Raw genomic sequence first — 20,192 nt, forward strand, 5'->3', positions numbered from 1 at the left:
GATACTTTGAATTTGCTCAATTGCCGCGGCATTTTCATTGCTTTCTTTTACATCAGATACTCAATCGCTCATTCGTTTATTGTTGGACCCTCTCTCTATTGCCGTATCCCACACCTAGCCCAGTTCCCGGTGCACAGTAGGCACTCAATAAACACCTAAATGAATGTACCCACAGCTGAATACTAAGCCTTAAGGGAATAATGGATGAAGAATCAAAGCACAAACAAAACCCGAATCCTCACAATTTGAATTTGAATTTGAAAACCTATTAGGTTTTGAATTTTGAAAACCTAATAAGACTCAAGTCTAAAGGGACAGGAGTAGGAACAATCGCCAAGGCCTTGGGCTGTGGGTGCAGGGATGAAGGCCCCGGTGGCCGTGCAGCAGTTGAACTGTCTTCATCCCCACCCACTCCGAAGACTCTCGACACCCTCTCTCCGGATCCTCTAACTCCCAGCTAAGCTTCAGCTCCTAGGACACGTCTATCCTCCACGGTCCTGCACACTCGGACCCCAGCCGCTCCCTCCCTCGATCCCTCGGACTCTAGCCTCCAAGTCCGCCGCCTCCCCGGATCCCTGCGCACCCCGGCACCGCCCCGTCCCTAGACCTCCTCGGAACGCGGGACCCTCCGCACCGCCCGTCCCCGATCCTCTTTTGCGCCGCCCCCTTCTTCTCAGATCCCCTTGGTCTGCGGGACGCCGCTCCTTCCTCTCCCCGGATCTCTTCGGACCCTGGGACTCCCGCACTGCCCACTCCCCTTATCCCTGCGGGCCCCGGCACCGCGCCCCCCATCCCCTTGATCTTCCGGACCCCGCGCCGCGCCTTCCCCGGATCCCCTCTGCTGGGGCCCCGCCCCCACGCGGTCCGCTGGACGGGCTCGCGCCGCGCAGCGCCCCTCCACCCCCGCCCCCGCCCCCGCTCCCGCCTCTGCGGCTGCGCGCTCTCGGGGCCGAGGCCGAGGGGAGGGGGTCGCGCTGGGGGCCGGCTGAACTGCTGTGGCGGCAGCGAGAAACGGAGCGAGCCCGGCGGCCGCGGGCAGGCCCAGAGGCAACGGAGGAAGCCGTCATGTCGCGCTACACGAGGCCCCCCAACACCTCCCTGTTCGTCAGGAACGTCGCGGACGCCACCAGGTGAGCGGCGGCGGCCGCCGCAGGTTGGCACGCGGGGGAGGGGCGGGGGTAACGGCAGCGTCCCGCAGCCCGGTCGCGGCCCGGCGCCTCCCCGCCGCCCCGGCCGGTGCCTTCCGCGGAGGCGCCCTTCCCGGGGGCGGTGCGAGCCCTCGGGCTACTCGGAGCGGGGGCGGGACTGGCTCCTCCACCCTCCCGGCCCGCGTTCCGCGCGGGCGCAGCGCTCTCCCGCGGCAGGGCCCGGCGCCCGGGGGATCGGTACCCATCCCCTGCTCGAGCAGCGGCGGCGCGCAGGCTGCTGCTCTCTCGGTAGCCAAGGTCCCTCCCTGCCCCTGGCCGGTAGTGTTTTCGCTTGGCCCCTTTGTCGTCGTGCCCCGGTAAAACTGCGCGTCCTGCGTCCTAGGTGAAGAATTGGGGATGGTCGGAAGGTATAAAATAATGCGTACCTTGGGCCTTACAATTTCGGTTCCCTCAGTCTGGTATAATTACAGGGGATGCGGTGGAATTTTATTTGTTAAACAATACAAAGGATGGCTTCAGTGAATGAGATTTAAATGTTTTCCTGTAAAGTTCAGAGTGCAGTATATACATCCATGATACCGGTTTGGATAGACTTCCCTGGTCCAGCGTGATGCTCTCAGTCCACACATTCTCCTCCCCGCCTTGAGAATTTCTGTCTACATAGTGTTTAAACAAATATTAAGGAATGACTGCTTTATAAAGCACTTTCTCCCTTAATAGACGCCAGAGGGAATGACGGAGAGTGGGATAGGGGCATTAAGAGACGTTTCCATTTCACTGGGTCTACTTAATTTACTCCCCGCTCAACCTTTTTAGGTGTGCAGTATTAGCTTTATTGTACATAAGGAGAAGCTGAAGCTCAGACTTTTAATGATTTACCTGGGGCTTCATGGCTCCAAATACATTGGAGCCTTTGACTCCAGAGCTGTATGGAGTAATCATAGTTTTACCTGAGAGGAGTAAATGTTAAATATTTTTTAATTTGATCCCTACTATTATGTACATCACAGCTATAGATTGTGAGTTAATATACCTTAATTAACATCTAAAAGATGCCTGTGTTTATATTTCTCTTCTCAATCTGTTCATCAATACATTACATAGAAAACAAGCAAAATGTATAATCTGAGCAGGGTAAAAAAAAAAAAAAAATTCCCACAGTTGAACAGACCACTTGAATGCTAAATAAGCATCAAGCCTCTCCAGTGTGTCTACAAAAAAAAAAAAGAGGTTTCCTATTCTAATGGCCAGCCAGCCAGGGTAATATGCATGAGTGAAGTTGTCAGCTTATAAGGTAAAATAGAATGGTGTGGACTGTAGCAAATAGAAAGAAACAGGTGCAGTCTAAAGGGGACAGCAGCTGGTACTACTAGCTCCAGCTAATAACTACTATATAGACATTTGGACATACTGCCATATCATCCTAATTTTCTGAAGAAGTCAGAAAACTGTGTGTGTAAACTTTGTTTCAAAATGGTGGCATTAAGTTGTATCATAAAATTGCCATTTTTGTAGATATAAAATCTGTACAATATTAGATTTTTGTGTTTCATCAGCATACCTTGAAAATTTTTTAAAGGTTGTGCTGGCTAAATAAAACACATCAGTAGGTGACACATGGTCTCTGATCTAAATAATCCACCATGAATAATCAAGATTGAAAACTGAAATCTGTTGATTTCCTTTTACAATTTTTTCACCACTTTTTAGCACTGCCACTGGGGGCAATCATCTAGGAGGTTTGTATTAATGGAATAGTAATCGCTAACATTTGTTGAGTATTCATCATGTGCTAAGGACTGTACTAAACACTTTGCATATATTATCTTACTAAATTTTCACAGTAACCCTATAATGTATATTCTTTATTAATCCCATTTTACAGATTAGAAACAGGCTTAGAGAAATTCTTTTTTTTTTTTTTTTGAGAGATAGCAATAGCGATAGAGCGTGAGCTGGGAGGTAAGGGAGAAGCACTCTCCGTGCTGAGTGGGGGGCCCAATTCAGGACCTCTTCTCACATCCCTGGCATCATGACCTGAACTGAAGGCCGCCGCTTAACTGAATTGAGCCACCCAGATGCCCCTAGAAATTAAGTATCTTACATAAAATTGCACAGCTACTGAGTACTTTTGTGAAGGTAGAATCATTACATGTAACTTATATCAAAAGCTTTTTGGGGGACACCTGGGTGGCTTAGTTGGTTAAATGTCTGCCTTCAGCTCAGGTCATGATCTGGGTTCCTAGGATCTAGTCCCAAAGTTGGGCTCCCTGCTCAGCGGGGAGCCTCTTTGTCCCTCTGCTTTCAGCTAGCCCTGCTTGTGCTCTCTTCTGCCTGCACATGCACGTGCACTCTTTGTCAAATAAATAAATAAAATCTTTAAAAATAAAAGCTTTTTTGTGTGAGGTGGCATGCAGTATAAGTTAACTAGCAATATGGCAACTAGACACATTTTAAAATAGCTTTAATATTTAGTATGCTTATAAAGAAAGCCGTTGGGATAAATGTTAAAACAAATGGCATAAAATTACCTATGTGATGTGATTTCAATTATATTAATAAATGAAAAAAGGAAAAAGTATAGAAAATGAGCCTGGAAAGAAATCCATTTGAGTGGTTTTCTTTTTCCTCTTTTCAAATTCTATTAGTTTTATAACAAAGCCAAATTTTATTTAAAATGTCTTTTGTAGTAGCTATTATAATATATGCCACAAAGCACAAGACATAAAAAGATACTATGGCTTTAGCATAAAATTTGTTAGGAATGAAATTGAGTACAAGAACCAAAGAAGGATTTAAAAATTTTTAAAGGGACACATGGCTGGTTCAGTCAGTGGAGTGTGCAACTCTTGATCTCGGGTTGTAGGATTGAGCCCAGTGTTGGTTGTAGAGATTACGTTAAAAAATAAATACAATCTTTAAAAAATATATTTTTATGGGGGCGCCTGGGTGGCTCAGTGGGTTAAAGCCGCTGCCTTCGGCTCGGGTCGTGATCCCAGGGTCCTGAGATCGAGCCCCGCATCGGGCTCTCTGCTTGGCAGGGAACCTGCTTCCCCCTCTCTCTCTCTACCTGCCTCTCTGCCTACTTGTGATCTGTCAAATAAATAAATAAAATCTTTAAAAAATATATATATATATATATTTATGATGTTATAATTTGTATTTTTTTCTTCTCACTGGTGAAGCAAGATCTGGATCAGGAAGAAAACTTAATATCTTTGTTCTTTTACCATGTAGAAGAGCAATTTTTAAAAATTTTCGGATATAGTGTTTTTTTTTGTTTTTTTAAAAGATTTTATTTATTTATTTGTCAGAGAGAGAGAGAGAGGGAGAGCAAGCACAGGCAGACAGAGTGGAAGGCAGAGGCAGAGGGAGAAACAGGCTCCCTCTGGAGCAAGGAGCCCGATGTGGGACTAGATCCCAGGACGCTGGGATCATGACCTGAGCCAAAGGCAGCTGCTTAACCAACTGAGCCACCCAGGCGTCCCTCGGATATAGTTTTTGAATGGAACAAAGTAATGTCCAAATCCCAAATATAACATTCCCATTTTGATGCATAATATCATGTCAGGTTGGGGAACCACTATCAGGTACCCTCTTTTGGACATAGTAGCAGTTTTTGCTTATGGTGTATATAAGGCTATATTGATTTTGATGGTGGTGTAGAAAAAGCATTAAACAGAATTCAGCAAGATTCATGAGAAAAGGGGCGCCTGGGTGGCTCAGTGGGTTAGGCCTCTGCCTTTGGCTCAGGTCATGATCTCAGGGTCCTGGGATCAAGCCTCGCATTGGGCTTTCTGCTCAGTGGGAAGCCTGCTTCCTCCTCTCTCTCTGCCTGCCTCTCTGCCTACTTGTGATCTCTCTGTCAAATAAATAAAATCTTAAAAAAAAAACAAGATTCATGAGAAAAAGTGTCAGCAAATTACAAATAGAAGGGAACTTCCCGTACCCAATAAATGGCATATATGAAAAGCCTGTAGTTAACAAGGTACTTAATGGTATGAACTGAATGCTTTCCCCCTAAGATCAGAACAAGCCAGGGGTGCCTAGGTGGCTTAGTCGGTTAAGCGTCCAACTCAGCGTCCAACTCATGATTTCAGCTCAATCATGAGATTTCAGCTCAATCAGAGCCAACCCCCAGGTTGGGCTCTGAGCTCCATGTGGAGTTGACTGAGATTCTCTCCCACTGCCGCCTCTCCACCCCCACCTTCACTCTCTTTTTCTCTCTAAAATAAATCTTAAAATAAGCCAGGGTGCCTGGGTGGCTCAGTGGGTTAAGCCTTTGCCTTCAGCTCAGGTCATGATCTCAGGGTCCTGGGATCGAGCCCCACATCGGGCTCTCTGTTCGGCGGGGAGCCTGCTCCCCCCTCTCTCTTTGCCCTCCTCTCTGCCTGCTTGTGATCTCTCTCTCTCTGTCAAGTAAATAAATTTTAAAAAATAATAATAATAAGCCAATGATGCCCACTCATACAACCTCAGTTCATCATTTTGTTGCAGGTCCTAACCAGTGTAACAAGGCAAGAAAAATAAATAAAAGACTTAAAAGTTATAAAGCTAGAAACAAAATTTGCCCTATTCTTAGGCAACGTGTTTTCATAAAACTATAGTAAATAATGAGTTTTATTAAATTTAAGATACAAGATGAACTTATGAAAAATCTATTCTATATATTAGCAGCAAACAATTGAAAACAAAACTTTTAAAACAGTTTCATTTGCCTTAGTATCAAAAAAAACAGACTTGGGAATAAGTTTAAGAACAACAACAAAAAATACATAATAAAAACCTTTGCATTTAAAACCACAATACAGTGCCAAGAGAAATTAATGAAAACAAATTGATAGATATGCCATGTTCGTAGAATGGAAGACAAAATACTAAGTTACTAGTTTCCTCCCAAATTGATTATATTATAGATTCAAGGCATTCTTGATTAAAGGCTGTTTAAAAAATAGAAACTGGGGTTGCCTGGCTGGCTCAGAAGAGTGTGCAACTCTCGATCTTGGGACCCCAAGTTCGAGTCACACATTGGGTATATAGATTACTAAAAACAATAAACTTTGAAAGAACAAAACAAATAAAAAAACAAATTGACAAGATAATTCTAAAATACAGTGATATACAAAGGAATCTAGAAAAAGATCACTTCTCCCTTTCTCTCGGCTGCTTCCCTTTCTTATGCTCCCTGCCCCATGAAATAAATAAATAAAATCTTTTTAAAAAAAAAAAGGGCAAAAAACTCCTAACAGACACTTCACAAGGAAAAGTAGCACATGAAAAAGTGCTCAACATCATTTGTACTTTGGGAAGTGCAAATTAAAACCACAGTGAAATTCCACTTAATACCCACCTGAATGGCTAAAATTAAAAAAACAAAAAACAAAAAAACCTGACAAACCAAGTGCTCACAAAGATTGGCACAACTGAAACCCATATATTGTTGGTGGGAGTATAAAGTGGTACAACCACTTTGCAGAACTGTTTGGCAGTTTCAAAAAAATTACATATATACACATCCTCTTTAACCCAGAAATTCTGCTGGTAGGTATTAACAGGAAATTATTGGTCCATACACATGAAAAGATGTTATATCTAACTGGTTGTTAGGTAAATTAAAATTAAAACATCGACAATCCATCAGATGACAAGAATTTAAAATGTTAATGAGGAAGTGGAGCAGTAGAAATTCTTAGGCAAATGTTGAGTATAAATTGATCTGGTCACTTTGGAGAATGTATAGTGAAGCTGAAGATAAGCGTACTCTCCAACTCACCAACCGCAGAGTGATACATCCCAGGGATCTCCTAGAGCTCCCCGGAGCACATGTATGATAATGTGTGCTGCAGCACAGTTTGCAATTTTTAAAAAAGGCAGCATCTTCAATGTTTATCCACAGAAAGATGGATTAGTAAATTGTGGTTTAATGATAATACCAATACAAAGTTAAATTGAGTGAACCAGAACTACGTAGAGAAATCTCAAGCGAGGAGAAGGCAAGGAGCAAAATTACTCAAATTGTCTGGTACTATTTATATAAAATTTGATATATATAAGAACACTTAATTATGCATATATTCACTTACAGTAATAACAAAGTTATGGAGGGGTGCCTGGCTAGCTCAGTCAGTAGAGCCTGTGACTCTTGATCTTAGGGTTGTGAGTTCAAAGCTCCATATTGTGTATAGACATTACTTAAAAAGTAAAATCTTAAAAAAAAAATACAAAGCTGGGGCACCTGGGTGGCTTAGTGGGTTAAGCCGCTGCCTTCGGCTCAGGTCATGATCTCAGGGTCCTGGGATCGAGTCCCGCATCGGGCTCTCTGCTCCTCTCTCTCTCTCTCTCTCTCTCTCTGCCTGCCTCTCTGCCTATTTGTGATCTCTCTCTGTCAAATAAATAATAAAATCTTTAAAAAAAAATACAAAGTTATGCAGAGGAATGATGAGTACTGATGATTGTTTCTCAGGTAGAAGAATGTAAATGTAAACATCTCATTTCCAAAAAACAATTCCTGAAAATGATGACAAGTGTAAATGCTGTTGGTGGATACATAGGTGTTTGTTTTATGCTCTATTTTCTGAATGTCAACATTGATGACACCGAAAATACAAAAATTAGAACAAAACAATAGCTAACAGGTGTAGAAGTGAATGGGAGCCAGCTCTTCTGAGAAGTTTGACTTCTTCAGACTCCTGTCACCCTTGGCTTCTGGGATTCCAAGCCTCCACGACACACATTACTCCAACCTCCTTTTATACTATCTAGGATCCTTTTCCTATCAGCCACTCACATTTGGTTGATGGGATTGATTGTCTCAGAAAATACTCATTTGTATTCTAGCTTTGCTGTTGGCTCTGTGTACTAATGTGCAAAGTAATTTCTTTCATTCTCAGTCTCCTTGACTGTTAAGTAGGTAGCAGTAATATCAAATGGTGACTCAGTATTTTGAGTGCCTACTTTGTGCCAAACAACTAGTACACTGGTGAAGACACCCATTTTTTTTTTTTCTTTTTTAAAGATTTAATTTATTTATTTGACAGAGAGAGGGAGAGATCACAAGTAGGCAGAGGGGGAGGGGGAAGCAGGCTCCTTGCCAAGCAGAGAGCCCGATGTGGGGCTCCATCCCAGGACCCTGAGACCATGACCCAAGCTGAAGGCAGAGCCTTAATCCACTGAGCCACCCAGGTGCCCCAAAGATACCCATTTTAAAAGTGATCCTAAACACTGATTCTCAGAATTGCCTGTGAAACCCTTAAAAAAATTAAACCTGGGCGCCTGGGTGGCTCGGTGGGTTAAGCCACTGCCCTCGGCTCAGGTCATGATCTCAGGGTCCTGGGATCGAGTCCCGCATCGGGCTCTCTGCTCAGTAGGGAGCCTGCTTCCTCCCCTCTCTCTCTGCCTGCCTCTTTGCCTACTTGTGATCTCTCTCTGTCAAATGGATAAATAAAAAATCTTAAAAAAAAAAAAAATTAAACCTAACCTGGACCCACTTTGGAAAGCACTAGTTGGGTCCAGGGTTGTTAACGCATCAGGCTGGAATACCTGTTTCTGTAACATTTCCTTTACACATGATTCCAAAGTTCAGGAATGGTTGAGAAACATTACTCTCTAGTCCATGTTCAGGGGTAGCAGGAATCGTTTTCCTTGTTTTCCATCACATCCCTAGAGTTTGCCCATAGTAGGTGCTCAAAAAGTACTTGTTAGATGATTAAATGAAAGAAAAAGACATTGTCACTACCCTTTAAAGACAGTAGTTCCAGAGAATGCAGACAATTAAATGTTTTATAGTAAGTATTAAATGAATAAAAATTCTAAGTAATAAAAATAGAGTATGTTTTGTCAATTGCACTCCCTGGTATATACATGTAATTGTAGTTGAATTCACATCTCTAGTTTTATTTTTTTTAAAGATGATTTGTCAGAGAGGATACAAGCGGCGCGGGGGCGGGGGGGCAGCAGGCAGAGAAGCAGGCTCCCTGCTGAGCAAGAAGCCTGATGTGGGACTTGATCTCAGGACTCTGGGATCATGACCTGAGCCAAAGGCAAATGCTTAACGGATTGAGTCATCCAGGCATCTCTCTCACATCTCTAGCTTTAATCACTGACTTCTAGTCTGGAGATGAAAATAAAATTATTTTGTATAATCATGATTTTTGGTTGTTTCCAGGACTCTTTTTTTTTTTTAAGATTTTATTTTATTTTATTATTTAAGTAATCTCTATACCCAACATAGGGTTTGAACTTGGAACCCAGAGATCAAGAGTCACATGCTGTGCCTCCCGAGCCAGCCAGGTGCCCGGTCTATAGAACTGTTATGAATGTTCTGCCATCATCTCAAATCCAGCAGTTCTTTTGCCTCCCTCCTCCCTCTTCAGCTCTCTTTACCAGTTGTCTAATTTTTGTCCTGACACCATCTTTCTTCCATTTGTCCAGGTTAGCAGTTTTGCAATCATATTTGAGCCTTCTTTCTGTACAGTATGTTTTGAAGTACTCTTACTTTTTCTAATTCATGTTTTGTGCTCATAACTTGGTGTTGAACCTCTAAGATCTTCATGAGGCAGTAGGGTGTAGTGGTTAACACAGACTAGTGTCAGGTTGTGGAAGTTTGATTCTAGTTCTGTCATTTGCTGGTTTGGTAACCTGAGGTGAATTCATCTCTCTGTGCCCTCATCTGTAAACAACCATAGGGTGGTTGTAAAAATTAACAAATCTTGGGTGCCTGGGTAGCTCAGTGGGTTAAAGCCTCTGCATTCGGCTGAGGTCGTGATCCTAGGGTCCTGGGATCGAGCCCCGCATCGGGCTCTCTACTCAGTGAGGAGCCTGCTTCCTCCTCTTTCTCTCTCTCTCTCTGCCTGCCTCTCCGCCTACTTGTGATCTCTCTCTCTCTGTGTCAAATAAATAAAATCTTTAAAAAAAAAAAATTAACAAGTCTTAAGGTGAACAGTGGCTCCATTATAAATGCACTACAGTTCTCAGCTATAGTAGCTAAGTATTTTGTCTCTTAAGTTAGATTGTTGCTCCATGAAGACAAATATGCTAAATAATCCTTTGGTGTCCCCTCTTGACTACCTATGACATATAGCAGGTTTAAAAACATTTGTCAAATTTAAGAATACCATAGTTATTTTGCTTTATGTTTAAAAGTAAAACATCCATTTTTCTTTAAAGTCTGAAAAGGGGCGCCTGGGTGGCTCGGGGCGCCTGGGTGGCTCAGTGGGTTAAGCCGCTGCCTTCGGCTCAGGTCATGATCCCAGGGTCCTGAGATTGAGCCCCACATCGGGCTCTCTGCTCAGCAGGGAGCCTGCTTCCCTCTCTCACTCTCTGCCTGCCTCTCTGCCTACTTGTGATCTCTGTCTGTCAAATAAACAAATAAAATCTTTAAAAAAAAAAAAAATAAATAAATAAAGTCTGAAAAATAATTTTAGAACTTCTTTAGAATCTAATTCTTGTGATCTGAAAACAAAATTAACATAAACATAGAATTATAGTGAGGTAAATGAATGTGTCCTTACTGAATTAGGGTTAATAGACCTCTTTGTATTGACAATTGAAGTATGTTATAATAGAAATAATTTTCAAAGATGGATAATAACTTTCCTGGGTCATTGTTTCCCCAATCTGATTAAACATAACAGCCACCCGGAGTGCTTATAAAAATACAGATTTCCAGCCCCTAACCTAGATCTTTTAAATCAGAACCTCCAAAAATGAGGCCTGAGGATTTGTTTTCTTTTTTCTTCCTTTCTAAACCCTGAGTGATTCCTATGACAATTTTAGAAAATACTAGTTTAGATAATATACTTTTGAAGATTTCAACTGGATTTCTGTAGGCAAAATATTTTAATCCAGATATTCATATTTCTTTGCCTTATTTCTAAAACACTTCAGGCCTGAGGACTTGCGCCGTGAGTTTGGTCGATATGGCCCTATAGTAGACGTTTACATTCCACTTGACTTCTACACCCGCCGCCCAAGAGGATTTGCTTATGTTCAATATCCTTTGTTTTACTGTATGCATGTGACTATACCGTATACGTGTGCAGATGCACATGTGTATTCAGGAGCATATGTTGTATGAGATTAATATTGCCTAATTAAATGTGTTTATTTCTTTATCTCAGAAAATCTAAAGCAGTCCACAGTAGCTGGCAAGCACCCCCCAGTTTGAACCAACCTGTTAGCTAGAATCCAAGCATAAACCGAGCAGGCGAGAAAAAAGGCACCTAAAGTTCAAGCATCAAGGAGTAAAGAGGGAGGGTGGACACAGATATAAAGACCTGGAAGAGGGGAAGTCTTTATCAAGCAAAAGACAAAGCCAACACCAGGTTGAGACTTCGGCTTTCCTACATTTATTCAAAGTTCCAGAGTCAAAGCCAAGTCTGATTTTGTTGGTTCTTCGTCTCTTATAAAGTCCATCTTGCAAGCCTTAAAGAGTAAAGGTCAAGGTTCAAGATCAAGTGACATTGAGGTAATTGCCAAAGTCTCATTTTGTATTGCATTTCTTGAGCTTTTTCTGTTTTCTATTTAAAAAAAAAAAAAAAATTGAACAGTGAACAACCTCCTGAAAGACAGCTATTTAGTCATTTTATACAGTTTATTTCCATTTTAGTTAGGTTTAATATATAATTTATGTAGATAAGGAAGTTTTAGTGGGATATTACAAAGCAGTATATGTAATTCCAGATGTTCACAGATTGCTTTTGTGTTTCTTTTATAATTATATCCCAAGTAATAAGAACATAACAGTATTTTAAAGTAGTAGGCTCAAAAGTAAATATCATTTCTAAAGGTATAATGTTTTAGGTTACATGTGTTTGTGCAGTTTTGTTTGTAATAAGTGATTTCTCCTAAGCATCATAATTAAAATACCTTTTAGTGAAAGTGTAATTGTAATTTCAGAATAAAGGCTTTTGTGTGCTTTTTCAGTGAAAAACCCGAAAGAAGGGAGTGAGTCCTTTACAGTTTATTTTTTAATACTAGCCAGGGTTGGACTTACTTTTTTCTTATAACCTGTTTTACATTATACATGCATACTACTACATTAATGTGTACATTAAAAGTATAGTTAAGTGTTTCTGTTCTTACTTTTAGATAGATTCTTCTAAATCATAAACGGGCATTTGTTTTCATAATAAAGGTGAAATTCTGACTATATATATATACATATATATATTGGAGATGTAAGTTTAATACTTGGAGTTGTTTTTCCTATTAATTTCATGTCACATGTAAATAATTCTTTAAAAATAACATTTTTTACTTGATATCTGATGTTCAAAGTATCCTTAACAGCTAGTCATATTTGAAGATGTTCGCGATGCTGAAGATGCTCTTTATAACCTCAATAGAAAATGGGTATGTGGCCGTCAAATTGAAATACAGTTTGCACAAGGTGATCGAAAAAGTAAGTTCAACTAAACATTAGATCTTATTTATTCAGCAGAATGATTTTTAGTTATGACAGATTTTTCTTATTTCAAATTCTTTCGGAAAATAATACTTTTAAAGTAGCTGTTACTGAGGTTTTCAGGTAATAAATTATTTCATATTCTAGCACCAGGCCAGATGAAATCAAAAGAACGTCACCCTTGTTCTCCAAGTGATCATAGGAGATCAAGAAGCCCCAGCCAAAGGAGAACTCGAAGTAGAAGTTCTTCATGGGGAAGAAATAGGAGACGGTCTGATAGCCTTAAAGAGTAAGTACAAATATAAGAGGATTGAAAAACTTAATTTTCTACTTTCCCTGGAAGACATTTTAAAGAGTTTTCAGAAACAGGCCACAAGAATAATTTGATTTAATATACATAAAAATCAACTTTTTTTAGAAAAATATGCTCTTAGGGTGCCTGGGTGACTTGATTAAGTGTCTCTCTTTTGATTTTGGCTCAGGTCATGATCTCAGGGTTGTGAGTTCGAGCCCTGCATCCAGCTCCATGCTTATTGTAGAGCTCAAGCTCTCTCTCTCTCTCTCTTTAGGAAAAAAAAAAGAAAAGATGTGCTATTCTCTATTTGGAATGTATTGTTACTTAACTTGGGTTTAAGGATAACTTCCAGTGTTTTTATTTCATGGAAGATTTAACTTAGACCTTTTTAATAGAAAAATAGTATGTACTGAAGAAGAAAACCAAATCTTAAAATGTGTACTTGACAAATAAAATGAGGAATTTTATTTTAATTTTAAAGATTTATTTATTTGATACAGATAGTGAGAGAGAGGGCACAAGCAGGGGGGAGCAGCCTTCCTGCTGAGCAAGGAGTCCCACTCAGGTCTTGATCCCAGGACCCTATGATCAATTTCAGCCATTGTTTAAATAATAACTGAGCTGAAGGCAGACGTTTAATGAACTGAGCCACCCAGGTTCCCCAAGGAATCTTAAATAAATAAAATTTTCCTAACTGAACTCAGTAATTAAAAATCTGAAGTTCTGGTGAGTAAAAACTCATAAGAAATAGAATGAATCACTTGTGAAATGTTGAAACTAAAATTAATGTAAATCAATAGATTTGTAAAAGATAAGTTATTTTCAAAAATAAATTCAAAATATGGTATTATTGGGGCGCCTGGGTGGCTCAGTTAACTTGGGTTTATTGGGTTAAGCCTCTGCCTTCAGCTCAGGTCATGATCTCAGGGTCCTGGGATCAAGCCCTGCATCAGGCTCTCTGCTCAGCAGGGAGCCTGCTTCCTCCTGACTCTCTGCCTGCCTCTCTGCCTACTTGTGATCTCTCTGTCAAATAAATAAATAAAATCTTTTAAAAAAAAGGTATTATTATAAGAAGACATGAAAATAATGGGTTTTTTGAAAAAGATATTTGCATGTTGTCTATTTTGTTAGCCAAGAGTTTATTTCTGTTAGAATAATAGTAAATCACAATGGAAATTAATTATTTGGTAAAGCTATTTAAATAACTGAAATTGTATTAGCATGCCTAAAGCCTTAAATAATTTAGTTTTTATCTGGAGTTTCAGTGTAGAATTTAAAGGTAAATTCTGTCCTTGTGGCACCTGGGTGGCTCAGTTGGTTAAGTGTCTGCCTTCAGCTCAGATCATGATACCAGGTCCTGGGATTGAACCCTGCATCAGGCTCTCTGCTCAGTGGGGAGACTGCTTCTTTCCTCCTCCTCCTCCTTGTGCTCTCTCTCTTTCACTCTCTCTCTAATAAATAAATAAAATCTTTTTTTTTTTTTAAAGATTTTATTTGACAGATCACAAATAGGCAGAGAGGCAGACAGAGAGAGAGAGAGAGGAAAGCAGGCTCCCTGCTGAGCAGAAAGCCCAATGTGGGACTCGATCCCAGGACCCTGAGATCATGACCTGAGCCGAAGGCAGAGGCTTAACCCACTGAGCCACCCAGGCGCCCCAATAAATAAAATCTTTAAATAAAAAAAAAGTAAATTCTATTCCTAAAGGTTAGCACTGGGGTTCCTGGCTGGCTCAGTTGGTGGAACCTGCTATTCTTATCTTGGGGTCATGAGTTCTAGCCCCATGTTAGATGTAGAGTTTACTTTAAAAAAAAGAATGATCAGCATTTACACTAATATTCTCTTTCTGTGAGTAGTATGCTTACCTGGGGAAAAAGAAAAAATGTCTCTTGTCCCAAGTCATCATGGAACATCAGGAATAGTATGAACCCCATCTTGTAAGACAATACTCTTTTGCTTTAGACTCATTATAACATCATTGCTTAACCTCCCTAACCTGTTTTTTCATTTGTAAAATTGTATCATAAAGACTGCAGATCTTACCTGGCTCTCCTTATATTCATAAGGATCAGATTTTGTGTCTGCGTGTGTGGGTGTGAAATGAAGCAGAATTCGTATAAGCCTAACAAAATAAGTAAATACAGTATATGAGGTGTTATCTTAGATAAAGAGGCCTCTTATTTTGTTTTTAATGGATATGGATTAAAAAAACAAAGTAGTTTGTTGCTGTCCACTGGATTATGATGAATTCTTTGAGGGGCAAGGAGTTTTGTTTTATTCATGCTTACATCCCCAGCACTTAGCAGTAGTCCCTAGCTCATGTTAGCCATTCCATACATTTTTGTTGAATTCATACTTCAGTGTATATATATATTTCTGAAAAATTGCCCCTCAGCCTTCTTTAGTAACATCCCCCCCCTTTTTTTTCCCCATGTTGGATTTTTTTCTGAAGGACAATTTTCCCATTTGGCTTTCTATGACAGGAATGAAATTTAATAATTTCTTTCTTTTTTTCATTAAGAGAGGGAGAGAAGGTTGGAGAGAAGCAGAGGGAGAGACAGAACCTTAAACAGGCACCACACTCACTGTGGTGCCTGACATGGGGCTTGATCCTACCACCCTGAGATCATGATCTGAGCTGAAATCAAGAGTCAGATGCTTAAACGACTGATCCACCCAGGTGCCCCGAAATTTAATAATTTCTAAAAGCTTCTGTTTTTATTCCAGAATATATTCTCGATCAATATATTTATACTATCCAGTGCTCTTTATTCCTTCATATAATTCCTTGCTTCTATCTGAGATTATTTTCTTTCATCCTAAAGAAGTTTTAGTATTTCTTTTTTTTTTTTTTAAGATTTTTTTTTATTTATTTGATAGACAGAGATCACAAGTTAGGCAGAGAGGCAGGCAGAGAGAGAGGAGGAAGCAGGCTCCCCGCTGAGCAGAGAGCCCGACGTGGGGCTTGATCCCAGGACCCTGAGACCATGACCTGAGCCGAAGGCAGAGGCTTTAACCCACTGAGCCACCCAGGCACCCCAAGAAGTTTTAGTATTTCTTACAGTAGAAGTCTGCTGGCAGTGAATTCTTTCAGCTTTTGTTTATCTGAAAAATCTTCACTTTATATTCACTTTTGAAGGATTTTTTTGCTGAGGATAGAATTCTGGGTTGGCAGGGACTTTTTTTGTATGTATGTATGTATATATGTATGTGTGTGTGTATGTATATGTGTATGTAAGTAAATAATCTCTACACCGAGTATGGGGCCTGAACTCATGATGCTGAGATCAAGAGTTGCATGCTCTACTAACTGAGCAAAGCAGGCACCCCTTTCCCCTGCTTTTAAAAATAATATTTTTCTATTTCTTGATATTCTTGATAAATATATTTCTATTTCTTGTCAGTCTTAATGTTGCTTCTTTGAAGGTATTGTGTCTTAAATTCTGGTTTCTCTTCAAATCATATAAATCTTTCACCTTTCACTAAAAGATTTCCATGGAAAGGAAAACTGTCTCTTAAACCACTTTTTCAAGGCCTTATTTTAACAGGACCGTAAAAAAGTAAATAGTTAATTAATTAAATAAAGGTAATGTGTCTTATTCTCCAGGGTTTACTGAGCGTCTTGAAATTGTGAGTTGATACCTTTCACTAATTTGGGAAAATTCTAGGTCGTTATCTCTTTAAATATTGCTTCTGCCTCATTCAGTTTTTCTTTTTGACTGTGCGACTGTGTTCTGTATTATCTCTTACATTCTGTTACGGATTTCTTAAAATTCCTTTTCTTTCCTTGTGTTTCAGTATTAATGTTGTTTTACAGTTCAGTTCAGTTCATTTTTTCTTCTTCTGTATCTAGATTGCTGTTATATTGATCTAATGACTTAAATTTCAGAAATACATTTTCAGTTCTAAAATGTCCATTTGTTTCTTTCTATAGATTCCAGTATTTTCTTGGATGTCTCTCTTTTTAAATCTGTTTGCCTGTCTTTTCTTCTTACTTCCTTGAGCATACTAGTCATAGTAATTTTTTTAAATTTCTGTCTGAATTATGCCAATATCTATATTACTTTGCATCTGGGTTTTGGGTTTTATTTTGGTCTTTTATTTCCTTAGCTTTTAGTAATTTTTATCTGTTTTACATACCTCATAATTTCTTTATTGAATGTTGGACATTGTTGATGAAAACTTGAATCACTTTGGGTGGTACCCTCCAAAGAAAGTTGTTTTCTTCTAGCAGGTGGAATATTGGCAGATCACCTTGATCCTCTCAAGGCTTGGTTTGAGGCATTGTTAAGGCTGATTTATTTAGCTTTATACTTACTTTTAGGGTGTGGTCCTTACCTGTAGGATATGGTCCTCATGGGTTCTTAACTGAAAGCCTGAATTGTTACTCTTAAGTTCCTTGACCTTTTGGTGGCTTAAACTCCAGCTTTTCTCCCCAGCACTGTGTGTCTGATAAAATTTCAGCTTAATTCCTGAATCTTCCAACTGCTATTTTTGCTGACTTCTTGGAGTCTGATCCTGTACTTGCACAGCTTAAAAGATGGCCAATGACTTGAAGAGAATTTATAGGAAAATTTTAGGAGATTTTTCAGTCTGCCATTCCCTCCTTGAGATTTTGCCTCTTTAGTACCAACCATTTTGGTAAATCTGAATCCTAACTTGTCTCTCCAGCTTAGTCAGATAGCCATTTTCTGGTTGGGTTCAGTTTCCCCCTGTCAGCACTTGGAAAATGGTCTTAGATAAAAGAGCCATGGCTTGTAACCCCCCAAGTTCTCCTAGGGTTGATTATTCTACAATACCTTTAAATAGTTGTTTTATAATGTTATTTAGCTTCTTTATATAGTTGTTTCCCACAGGAAGGTTAGTCTAATACTCATTTTTCTATCATGGCAGGATTCAGAAGTCCTACATCTAGATTTTGTGTTTGTCTTTATAAGCATTATTTGACAGACTTTAATTACTCTCTTTCTCTTTTCTTCTTCTTTTTTTTTTTCCTTTCCTTCAGATTTTCGTACCTCTTGGGAGTTGTATAACCCAGATTAAACATGCAGGGCATTTTTCAGAACTGACCTATATCATAAGATAAATCTAGCAAGGCAGATTTGGTCACAGATTCTAGTATAACAGATATTACAAACTTGTTACTTATGTTTGAACTAAAAGCATGCAAAATAAAATTAAAATTGTTTCTTTTAGTTTATCCAGGAAAAACATAACTAATATAAAGTGTATAAATTCCTGAAATTGCTGTTTCCTAACTTTTCATTAAATGTTTTGTGTGAAATATATACTCTTAACATTCATAATGTTTGCAGGTCTCGACACAGACGATTTTCTTATAGCCAGTCTAAATCTCGCTCCAAATCACTACCAAGGCGGTCTACCTCAGCAAGGCAGTCAAGAACTCCAAGAAGGAATTCTGGTTCTAGAGGACGGTCAAGGTCCAAGTCCTTACCAAAAAGATCCAAGTCAATTGGAAAATCACAATCAAGTTCACCTCAAAAGCAGACTAGCTCAGGAACAAAATCAAGATCACATGGAAGACATTCTGACTCCATAGCAAGATCCCCCTGTAAATCTCCCAAGGGGTATACCAATTCTGAAGTTAAAGCACAAACAGCAAAACACTCTCATTTTCGATCACATTCCAGATCTCGGAGTTATCGTCATAAAAACAGCTGGTGAACAGCCACAGAAGAGTGCTACATAGTCTTGAATGTGTTATTAAACCTCTCATTATGTTAAATAAAAATTCTTCAAGGCTTATAGAAAATGTGAGTTACTTTGGGCATGTGCAACAAATAAAATCACTAGTTTTGGGGTAATAAAGACTTGGTCTCCATTGAAAGGGCCCATACCACAAATTATGATGTGTCTGATATGTCACCAGTTTATGGACCGTTTTTTTTTGTTTACATTGTGGCAGAAGGATACTTTTCAAGGGAATTGGGTAAAATGAAACTAATGTGGAAAATCCTACTTGGATATGAAGTATTAGTAATATTAATGATACCTTTTACAAAAATATTTTTTACTTTAAAGCACTTTTACTTTCATGTAAAAAGTAATTATAACTGTATAATTACATAGGGCAGACTTAAACTATTTCATACCTTGATGACTCTCTTGTATCTTCTGTTTAAACTTGGGCCAGTTCCTAGTGGATATTAGTTCATATTACAAAATTCTGACATTCCTAAAAGTAGAATTTATCTAGAGATCAAGTGTTCAAAAAATACATTCTCTCCTGAGCTCAAAAAAAGCTTTTATTTTTACTGTGTGGAACAGTATAGATAAATTGACATTAAGTTGCATCCTGTACCGTGTTCATTCACTTTCAGAAATAGAAAAATGTTTTAAAAAACACTGAGTTTTGAATGGTTGGAGACTACTTCTCTAAAAATTATGTGCAGGACTCATTATCCAAAAATACTCATATTAAGCCTTACACATTTGAAGAGTGGTACATTTTGTATAAAAAGCTTTTTTAGCATTATTTCTACATATCTACTTTTCATCCACTACTTAGTTTTTTCTTTTTGGAGTTCAGCTCAAGACTTTAAATTGTATAGAGTAAGTCCTGTTATTTTTGAAAGTGTTTAGTATCTTGTATTAAAGAATTCAAGACTGCATCCTCAATAAGCTTTGTGGCATTTAGATTTACTTTACATGCTCTTCATTTTTATAAACCAAATAACTTTATTGATATTGCTTTTGTAGTTGTTAAAACTGAGAATTTCTTTAAAAATGTGTAGTTTACGTTTTTCAGAGGGTTTTGGTAGTATTTGTGATAAAATGGTTTTGCATATGATTATTATAGGGGATATATTTATAGAGTTCTACTTGTGTACTTTGTTGAAGTATATTGAAAATTAAAAGTTCTCAGCCCATATAGTTAATATTTGTGACTAGAGTGCTTAAGAAAAAAAATCTGTCTTATATTTTTGGCATATAGGAGCCAGTGTTGCTTCTATTTTTTTTTTTTTTTAATACTAATTCCACTTTTTGTTGCATTTAAGACCCTATGTAAGAAACAGCTTTACAAAATAATTTATATGCTGGTAATATTTGGACAAGTACCATAAATTCATGTAAACTGTACAGTACCTTCTGAATACACTTTCTTTAATCATTAATAGAATTAACTTCAAAACTACAACTCTTTGAAGTGTTCAGCTGTAATAAAACTTAGTCATAAAATTATGTGGCACTGTTGAAAATCTAAAGGATAGTCCAAAGAAAGAACAGACAAATATTAATAGTAATGTTTTATATTTTCTAAATAAATGTTTGGGTTTATCCACACAGTTACCTGAAATACTGTTATTTGAAATACTAAGTAGAAAT

General features: G+C 38.9%; 1 protein-coding gene and 1 non-coding gene across 2 annotated transcripts; both read left to right on the forward strand.

The window, feature by feature from the left end:
• Positions 1-813: 813 nt before the first annotated feature.
• Positions 814-18,613, forward strand: SRSF12 (serine and arginine rich splicing factor 12). Its single transcript, XM_032339078.1, has 5 exons — positions 814-1,130; positions 11,034-11,155; positions 12,442-12,549; positions 12,700-12,841; positions 18,161-18,613. The coding sequence occupies exons 1-5, from the start codon at positions 1,066-1,068 to the stop codon at positions 18,528-18,530; spliced, it is 807 nt and encodes a 268-aa protein (XP_032194969.1). The 5' UTR covers positions 814-1,065; the 3' UTR covers positions 18,531-18,613.
• On the forward strand, positions 16,284-16,397 carry LOC116589531. Its single transcript, XR_004285307.1, has one exon. It is a non-coding gene; the product is annotated as a U5 spliceosomal RNA (small nuclear RNA).
• Positions 18,614-20,192: the final 1,579 nt, after the last annotated feature.

Source organism: Mustela erminea, chromosome 4 (assembly GCF_009829155.1).
Source record: "Mustela erminea isolate mMusErm1 chromosome 4, mMusErm1.Pri, whole genome shotgun sequence".
Lineage (NCBI taxonomy): Eukaryota > Metazoa > Chordata > Mammalia > Carnivora > Mustelidae > Mustela > Mustela erminea.

What these genes read in the sequence shown, in the direction of transcription:
- SRSF12 (XM_032339078.1), top strand. Translation starts at nt 1,066, where the DNA reads ATGTCGCGCTACACGAGGCCCCCCAACACCTCCCTGTTCGTCAGGAAC. An exon ending in TCAATATCCTTTGTTTTACT is followed by an intron (nt 11,156 to 12,441) that starts GTATGCATGTGA and finishes CTTAACAGCTAG; the next exon opens with TCATATTTGAAGATGTTCGC. An exon ending in CGGTCTGATAGCCTTAAAGA is followed by an intron (nt 12,842 to 18,160) that starts GTAAGTACAAAT and finishes TAATGTTTGCAG; the next exon opens with GTCTCGACACAGACGATTTT.